General features: G+C 38.1%; 1 protein-coding gene across 1 annotated transcript; it reads right to left on the bottom strand.

Moving 5' to 3' along the window:
• Positions 1–7458: 7458 nt before the first annotated feature.
• Positions 7459–9211, bottom strand: LOC136276892 (microfibril-associated glycoprotein 4-like). Its single transcript, XM_066164272.1, has 4 exons — positions 9062–9211; positions 8819–8936; positions 8117–8500; positions 7459–7777 (listed from the first exon to the last, which is right to left on the bottom strand). Exons 1-4 carry the CDS (start codon positions 9209–9211, stop codon positions 7512–7514), a joined length of 918 nt encoding a protein of 305 aa, XP_066020369.1. The 3' UTR covers positions 7459–7511.
• Between the last annotated feature and the right edge of the window lie 382 nt (positions 9212–9593).

Genomic DNA, 9593 nt, shown 5'->3' with positions numbered 1-9593 from the left:
AAAAGCATGAACCAATTGTTAATTAGAGACTAAAAAACTTCTAGCAAAAGTGTGAGATTCGACCTGCCAAACTATTTAAGTTTGTAAACAGTTGCAGAATGTGAACTTTTATAGTTTGACATTTCTGACTGCTTTAGTCTTGTACAGCCAATCAGATATTTGAACTGTTATAACAACGATTCTGATTGGCTTATTGTGCTAAGTCTCGTGTTTCTCCCTACACTTCTTTCGTGCTCGAACCCGCTTCGTGCGTCCTTCACAACAGAACACAGCACACTCAAGGCCTCTCTATTTTTTAATAGAAGACATTTTGAGTTAGATAAAGCGGATTGTCTGCTTTAAGGTTATTTACTTTGATCACTAGAGGTAGCATATGTAGTTCGTGTGATTGTTTTGGGGAAACGACACCAGAAAGATGAAACACAAGAAATTTAAAAAGGGATTTATACTCACCTGTGCAACAGAAGCATGATGGGAGAATAATTCCAAGGAAGATATAGAGAATAACAATGATCGGTTGAAGAGAAAACTTGAACTGCATCGCTATAAATAAATAACTGTAAATTCAAGGAAATCAGTATGATAGTGCATGAGCGTTCCAAAATGTAAAACTTCCTGTTTTCCTATAAATCTGAATGTTGACAAATGTTGGGCAGTTGTCTGCACTGGAGTATTTTTAAGTTCTTACTCTATCTTGTAAATTTCATCTTATTCTGATAAGTCATAATACTTTATAAAGCTTCGAAGAAGAACGAAACAGAGAACATCACCGTTATCGGAGGTGACAGGAGTTTATCAATATGTTTATTTTCAGCCTGTTTAACTTTGAGCTTGCAGCAGTTAAGTTAAGAGCAAGAAACAAATTTTTGCAGACTTGCTACCGAAAAAGATGTCAGATCACTTCCGAAATACAAAATTTTAACAATTTATCCTTATAACTTGCGGCAATCAAATTAAGAGCAAGAAACAAATTTTTGATTTGACTTGCTGCCGACAAAGATGTCAGATCACTTCTGAAATACAAAATGTTAACAATTTATCCTTTTTTATCTCAAAATGTTCTTCACTACGATAGAACAGCATTGCACATTATTAACATGAAGATAAATTTTGTAGCAACTTTAAATTGAACAATGCAATAAATGTATGTAAAGTACAAAGGCCTAAGTTTTTAATGTTTCGTTTTGCTCATGGTGGTTGAACAGGGTAGTTAGCATTAAACATGACCCACGCATTCTATGACTTTCGGATGATATTTGAGAACTTCAACCTAAAAACTTTCAAATTTGTAACAACTTTGACTAGAAGGGTGTGACAGAATGTGAAATATCGTGTGGCTAAATTGACAGAAATTTACTCAAAATTTTTCTTGATCATTTCTGCAATCAACGCAATTGGTCTGAGCAAGAAAGGCTTGATCTAAGAAATATAGATGAGTAACCCACAGATCTCTTACCTTCTGAGCGAAAAAGTGTTTTTCGTACTTGGTTTTGTTCTTGAGGGTATCAATAATGAAAACTTTATGGTGTCTTGCTTTTCTTTAATTTATAGAACTGTTTGAACTTCTGTAACTATGGTTACAAAACAAAACCGCTGTTTTATACGCCACAGTCCTTCTTCCTGTTCAGCTGTTTTAATTTCTAAAGGGGTAAGTTTCTAAAGAAACTGTGGTGCTGCGTTGGTGGGAGAGTATAGCAGGTAATTTAGTGTTAACAACTGGGTTGAAAACGTAAATTAGCCACCGTAAAGGGTAAAAAAGCTGACGTTTCGAGCGTTAGCTTTCGCTAATCTCTCTATGGCAGAAATTGAAACAAAACTGCTTCACCAAAGCAGTATCAAGCCGAGAGTATGGAAGCGTTTCATTGACGACGTTTTCTCCCTGTGGGATGTTCGTAAACAGGACATTGATCTATTCATAGAACAAGCTAACACGTTCCATCCAACTATAAAGTTCACGGCTGAAATCACAGAGACCGAAATCACATTCTTAGACACGGTTGTCTACAAAGGTGAAAGATTCCAAAACGAAGCTATCCTCGACGTCAAAACTCACTACAAACCGACCGAGACCTTTCAATATACACACTATTCATCTTGCCACCTGCCAGGTGTTAAGAAAGGCTTTATTAAAGGAGAAGCTATCAGACTTCTAAGAACAAACTCCTCGGAATGAAATTTCCAGGAGGCCATGTGTAACTTCAAAACACGACTTGAAGCACGTGGTTACCCAAAAAGCCTAATTGAAAAAACGTTATCTGAGGTCTCGTTTGCCGCAAGGCAGTCGACACTTAAAAAACAAACCAAAAAAAACTACAGGCAAAATATTGCCTTTTGTGACAGCATACCACCCAGGGGTTAAAAATTTAAAACAAATACTGATGCAAGAATGGAACCTCATCCAAAATCAGCCACTGCTGAAAACAATTTACAAAACGCCTCCGATTATATCATACAAAAGAGGTAAATCGCTCAAAGACATACTCGTCAGAGCGAAGCTTTAATTAAAGGCTTTTGCGTCGCAAGCGTAAAACCACACAGGGGAGTCTGTGTAGGCCTGTCTATGACCTTTTCAAAACGTCAGCTTTTTTACCCTTTACGGTGGCTAATTTACGTTTTCAACCCAGTTGTTAACACTAAATTACCTGCTGCTCTAATTTCTGTTAATCATCAGGTCAAAGCTTTTGCGTTTTAATCTAAATGACTGCGGAGTCTCATCTTAGTACCACTGGATATGACAGTCAATGAAATATTTCTATGGAAATTTAGTAGTATGTTCCGAAATACATATATCGCAAGTCTAACTCTTAAACAAAGCTGCAAATTATTTGGTCAAGACACTTTCAGAAGTAAGAAGTTTTAGAATTACACAACGTGGTCCTATTTTCCTTGGTGATATGCGTTATGACAGGTCATGACAGGTCTACGTTTTTCAAGTTAAAATTTTATGAAAATATGTCGGAATTTTTAGAACTACACAACGTGTCGCATTTTCCTCACTAAAAAACTCACGTACATAGATGTTGTCAATGGAACCGTTATCTGTTTCTTCCTTTCCTTACGCTTTGGTATTCAATTTGGCTGGCGTTTCGTCCTGAAAACTGCATATGAGTGTCAAATTTAAGTTTCAGCTGCTCGTGTGGTGGAGAAAAAATAGAGACGGCCATAATATTTAAAAGCATTATATGCGAGAGATTATCTGAAGTGAAATCTACATTTTCTGGGTCGTTTCGTTTCAGTCGTTTCACTTGATTCGTTTTGGTCGTTTCGTTTTGCTGTTTCGGGTCTTGGTACATGCCGAAATTATAAACGATATCACCACAAACTAAATGTTTCGACTTAATATCTGTCCGCTGAAAAATTGATCTTACTAGAAAGTGCCAAGAAACTTGGAAAAAATGGCGATAAAATGCAAGGGGTACATGACGACTTTGAGGTTTCTTTTTTTTCACCCAGGAAGCCATAGGACTGCTTAATGATAAAATATACAGTGTTACAGAGAATGTTATATACTTTTACAAGTAAGCGTTGTACGATACTGTACTTCTCATCGTGCGCGAAAACCTTATTTGCACTAGGGTACTCTTGTTAAAAGAGGTTGTTATTGACCACAAGGTAACTTAGTTCTGATAACTGAGTTGACAATGCAAATGATCTCCATAAAGGGTTTCTAAGGCTACCATTTCGAACGCCCCTCAACCGAGCTTTATTAATAACATCATTTTCATCGTCGCTCGACATAATTCCTTTGAATACGTTGACCCTCGTGCAAAAAATGGAAAGTAGCTTACAAATATATTTCTTACCTTCTGACTGACAAAATGTTTGTTGTACTTGATACTGTGTTTGGGTATGTTATGAGAGGTGAACATAAACGCCACAGGCCTTCTTCCTGTTCAGCTGTTCTACTTATTTCTAGTCATAGGATCACTGCTTTTGTGTTAACTGTGGGTGACTGGTTTTCTCTAAATAACATTGTAGAAGTATAATACTCAATGAAATACCTCAATAAGAGTCCTGCAAACAAAGCTACAAATGATGAGATGAGATCAATAATTGTAGGAACCCAAACACAGTGAGACGAAGTCTCGAGGGAAATTTGAAACAAGCCTAGGACGTTATAATCAACCATTAATTTTCGCGCCCATATACTGGCTACTTTACAAAAAACACTCTTTTTGTAGAGTTTAGTAAAATATTAAAAAGCTGGTCGCAACTGCGCATCCGCATCAGATAAGTACTTGTTTTTTACGAGCGGTCTTGCGTGATATGAGAATTAACAGGAGGGTACGTTTTAAAATAGATAAACCTCCTTCTGGCTTGCTGGTATTTCGGCTGATATTGTCCTTGGCTGAAAGATTGTCATAAAAACGTCACATTTTCCCTCGAAGCTTTGCTACTCGCCCAAATATTTTTTAAATTTTTGGAGAATATCTCAGCCGTGGACATTATCAGCCGATTTACCAGCCGCCCGAATGGGTTTATTTACTAATTAGTTGTATCTCAAAGACAAGCAGAATGTTAAGGCCGTCGGAAAAATCTTCAAACGGCCGTCAAAGGATACGGTCATTGTTCCAAATATCTAAACCACGAGGATACCATATAAGGGGTCTTTCTTTTTCTATTAGATTAAAGTGAGGGTCTTAAATACCCCAAAGAATATCAATCGCAAAAAAAGTGGTGTCGTGCCATCGTTAATAAAACTATTTTAAGTGCTGTAATCATGGTTACAAAACAAAATATGTTTAATAAGCGATGAACGGACGCGCTTTAGTTCTTCTTCCTAATCATACGTTCCAATTGTAGGTATTCATCAGTTCATGGTTTTGGTCTTTAATATTTTTGATAATCCAGTACAAGGTTTTTGAAAAGTGCCGGAAAGTCAAATTCTATGAAAAAGCCGCAAACGATTAGATGTGAATGATAATTGTTGGAACACAAACGCAGTAGAATTGACAATAGAAAACATAAATATTTCTAGCTTAAGATCGTGTTTGCCTAAAATCTTTTGCTTTTTTAGCTGGTGGCTTTCTCTCAGGCAACCAGGATGAAGAAATGATACAGCAAAAGGAAACGAAACGTGCGAAACCACCGAAATGACCAAAGCAAAACGATCGAAACAAAACGAACCTAGCGACCAAAACGAACGACCGATATGACCCAAAAATATACATAAAAGAACACGGGGGCGGATCTAGGGGAGGCCACATAAAGCACAGTAGTCTATGGTCAAAGGTAGGGACCATCTTTGCATCGTACGTCCTCGACGTCAGAATAGGGTAATTCTGTTTTCCAAATAAGTGAGAAGTTCTTCTCAGTGCCATCGCCTGAGATAAGATTTCTTGTCGTTCTCATCATATATTCCATGTAGAATTTTTGCGCTTCTCAGAACGAGTTTTATTGCGTGGGGAGCCCGCCAGTTCGAACGACATTTCAACCTTACCTGTCCTTAAAGTGTTCTGACTACCGGTTCTCTGTTATAACTCTACTTCCGGTTATTATACTTTCAATTATCGAATGATACTCCTACATCACGTCTGACCATACGTTTTACGACTGGCATCCTATTTTATACAAACCCAAACACAAGAGCCAGCTCGTAGGCTAAACAGACGGCGGTAAGAGGTCTTACATCCTGAGAGACACCGCCGGTAATCGGCTTTCATTGAATCCGTGCTGACCCTTAAGAATAACTACCACTTAATTTCTCCTTACATTGTTACCCCTGAATCAAACAGTAAGGTCATGAGAAAAAAAGAAATGACCAACAACTGAAGAAACTCTTGATCGTTAAACAAATTCTCCCTGTCATCAGCTGAGGAAATGTATAGAGCGCAGTATGGAGAATATGCATCCTGATGTTAGGGTGTAAAGGGTGAAACGAAGGTGAATCGTTTGTGCCTGCCACTAAGAAATTTCTTGCTTGGATGGTGGAAACCTACCTGCAGATTGTTACCCCTGAATCAAACAGTAAGGTCATGAGAAAAAAAGAAATGACCAACAACTGAAGAAACTCTTGATCGTTAAACAAATTCTCCCTGTCATCAGCTGAGGAAATGTATAGAGCGCAGTATGGAGAATATGCATCCTGATGTTAGGGTGTAAAGGGTGAAACGGGGGTGAATCGTTTGAGCCTGCCACTAACAAATTTCTTGCTTTCACCAGAGACATGAATTTCAGAGCGTGGATGGTGGAAACCTACCTGCAGATTCCTCGGTACCTGGGACGTGCACCTAAAGATGTGGACAAGCTCACGTCTAAATTAAAAACTTTACACGAGTTGGACGCCATAGCCGCAGAACGAGCCAAAAGAACGGTCTCTGTTTCTTGATTACGTTCCCCATCGCATTGAAATTGTGAAAAAGCGAAAACTTTTATGTATCATAGATTTTAATCATTTATACGTAAACAAAGCTGTAAGGAGTTCTCCTTCAGCCTGCAAACCAATGATCACAAGCGATCCAATGGGCTCGATATATTAAAATTCTAAAATGGCTTCGAGGCTAGGGGGAATAAAACAAAACATGTTTCACCTACTCATCCTTACATTTGTTATTTCTACAAACTCACTTTGTAACATAATCACCTGATGAGCCGTATCTACAAAATGGACCTTGGGTGTGACAATGTGTACTTATGATTAAAATTGCAATATGTTTATCAATAGCAGTGCAAGGTATTTACTTTAACAAAAGCTAAGGAAATACAAATAAAAGCAATATACGAAGCAATTTAGAATCATCGACATTACGTTACTGCATTCCAGTGTACACTAGAACTTGAAATATTTGTTTTTCTGATAGCGTTCTTCAGAGTCAAAACATTGGGTAATTGTTTGGAGTTTCGTTATAGAAATCAAAGGGAACTAGAACTGAATCAGCGACTAGGTTTATTCTTGATATTGACTTTGAAAAATGAAGGCTGTGTGATCGCTTTGTGTTCCGTTAAGTGAAAAGACGAGTAAAAAATTTAAAGAATCAAAACTTGTATAACCGAGATTGTAGGAGCATAGCAGGCGTGATGGCCATGATGATACAAGCCATGAGATTCGAGCATAACTCTTGAGAATACCTCAGACCCACCTAATATTTTATGGAGACAGGGTCTTTGCAGCCGCTGCCTCCAGGCTATAGAATGTCTCACCCATAAACCTTAAACTGAGTCTATCAGTTTCTGTTTTTTGAAGAAGAATTGAAGACGCATTTTTTTCTGAGCTACTTATGATTCACTGTCAATTTCCAACTATGATAAGGAGCTTTTTGCATGTACCGTTATATAGATCAAGTCATTATTACTATTATGATTATTATTATCATCGATTAACTGGCCAATTTTACAGAATCAGCTATTCCTATTTTAAAAAACACGCACAAAGAAGCAAGAAAAACCTGAACAGCATTTCGCTAAGCTCCAATTTAAGAGTGATTATTAAATGCTAAATAGACTCGATCGAGACACTGGTGTCTTTTGTTAAAGTTGGTGCTGTATCATTGTTGTGCCATAAACATGACAGTTCAAAAATCTGCTGGTCTTATTTTCATCTCGGTTTTCTTTAGAGAGTAATGATATCCTTTCCAGTGATACCAGTTCACTCCATCAGCAAAGGAGGAGTGATGGCCACGAAGATATAAACCATTGAGATTTGAGTAGTGACAATGCTCGTACCACCAGGCTCCTTTGAACTTAATGGCGCAGTTGTATTCTCCCTGATTGTCATTATCTTCATCTTTAGTGGTGAACGGCCAACCGCGTTGCCTAGCAAGAGAGTCACCAGAATTTCCTGACAAAATGAGCCGCACTATGAGTATTACGTTTGACCAACATGCAGCAATGAGTAGTTCGTAATTCAAAAGAAATCTTGAAATATCAGATAAGTATAATTTAACGATAATGATACCGCTAAACGTGATAATGCTAATAAATATGTTTGCCGAGACAAAGCGACGAAATGACAGTTCTTATCAACGTCCGGAATGCATTATTCAGGATTGCATATCGATGAGCTGAGATTATTGACGTAAAAGACCTTAACCATATTTACATTACTCAGCACTCTCCTCCCCCCCCCCCCCCCCATCTTTGAATGACTAGAATAGAAGGGACGGAATGACAGTTCTACCTGAATAAGAACCAAGGATCATCTTGTATTTGTCTTTCTCACTCATAACACCAAACAAGTTATACTCGGCATATGCTGTGTTCCCTTCAAAGTCCTCTAAGTCCACACGCAGCATGCTGTTATTATCTGAGGTCAGCCGGTGAATCTTGTCCAGTCCCAACCAAAATTCACTTTTCAGGTCACCAAAGCCATGTTTGTAGTCGTTCCAGTAGCGGTAGAAATCAACTGAGCCGTTCAGTCTTTTCTGGAACACTGTCCAACCACCACCGGCTGTTGTTTGGTCACAGAATACATCAAAGGCAGGCAAATTATCAGGTTTAATGGTGTACGCACCGTCAGTTGGTTTACCCGCGGATTTGTAGATTTCTGCGCAATTCCTTTTGACTGAAAATCAGAAAAAACAAACAAACAAAAAAATAAACAAAACGCCCACTTTAAATGCTTTGGATGTTGAGTGCTTTTTGTTTGCTTTTCTGACTGTTGCTCTGACTGATAAAACTTGATTCTAAACATTAACTAGTACCATTTCTTTTTCCTTAATATCTACCAGCTATATTCATGTAAAGTTACAGTAATAGGCTTTTCCTTTTTAGCTTTACTTCAATGGTTAATATTTTGTTCTTGAAGTCAATTTTAGGACTTGAGTGAGCAACTCCTCGCGTACTACACGCGAGAGTGGCCCACACAATCCACTCATTTCACCTTCAACTTGGCAGGTTTCTCCAGTGAATCTTTCCCGACAGACACAACGAAAACCTTTATAGGTGAATCCAGCTTGACAGATGCCTTTGTTTAAGCATGGGCTACTGCTGCATGGATTCTGTTGACAAAACAAAGAAAGCTTTTTTTCAGACCTTCCTTATGTCAAGAATAAGATCGCTTTAGCCTTAGAAAATGAAACAATCTCTTCTACCATCTTAGTTTCGTGAGAATGTGAAATGTTACCTCGATTGCAAGATATGTGTAACTCGGAGTTTTCACGAGAAGAAATGGAGCATACTTTTCCTCCGTGGCGTTATTCAACTCGCATTTTTGGTTCCCTCCTTCAACAGATCCAATATTGATGGATACACAATTAGGCTCCATCAAACACATTACTTTGCAGCTCCCTTCGTTTGGCACCTCTGCAATTTTGATCGCGTGACTTTTCATGGCCATGTTCGGTATTGGGTCCTTGAATTTGATGTGTCGACTAGCGTCGTCTGTGGTTGGCAAAACAAATACATCATTTAGTTTCCACTTACTCAAGATGATTTCCTTTTTCCACGAATGAAAAGGCACATTAATCCCCTTTATTTTAAAAATTTACGGCATGAGAACCCTGACGAGTTTTCCCTAAAGGTGATTCCCATCTCTTGAAATTCAACGCAACTGACATGGGAGGCTTTCATTACCAAAAATTAATCTTTGATTTTGAATTCATGAGCGGAAAGAAAATATTTTAAAAAAAATCTAGGATATTTTCGTAGCGTTCATT

This window comes from Pocillopora verrucosa, chromosome 3 (assembly GCF_036669915.1).
Source record: "Pocillopora verrucosa isolate sample1 chromosome 3, ASM3666991v2, whole genome shotgun sequence".
Classification (NCBI taxonomy): domain Eukaryota; kingdom Metazoa; phylum Cnidaria; class Anthozoa; order Scleractinia; family Pocilloporidae; genus Pocillopora; species Pocillopora verrucosa.
The sequence above is the reverse complement of the archived record's forward strand: the minus strand, read 5'-3'. Positions and strand labels throughout refer to the sequence as shown.

Coding starts and splice junctions, on each gene's coding strand:
- LOC136276892 (XM_066164272.1), bottom strand. CDS start 9,211: ATGTGTTTGATGGAGCCTAATTGTGTATCCATCAATATTGGATCTGTT. Junction 8,501..8,818: donor AGAAACCTGCCAAGTTGAAG/GTGAAATGAGTG, acceptor TCTGATTTTCAG/TCAAAAGGAATTGCGCAGAA. Junction 7,778..8,116: donor GATCCTTGGTTCTTATTCAG/GTAGAACTGTCA, acceptor TCATTTTGTCAG/GAAATTCTGGTGACTCTCTT.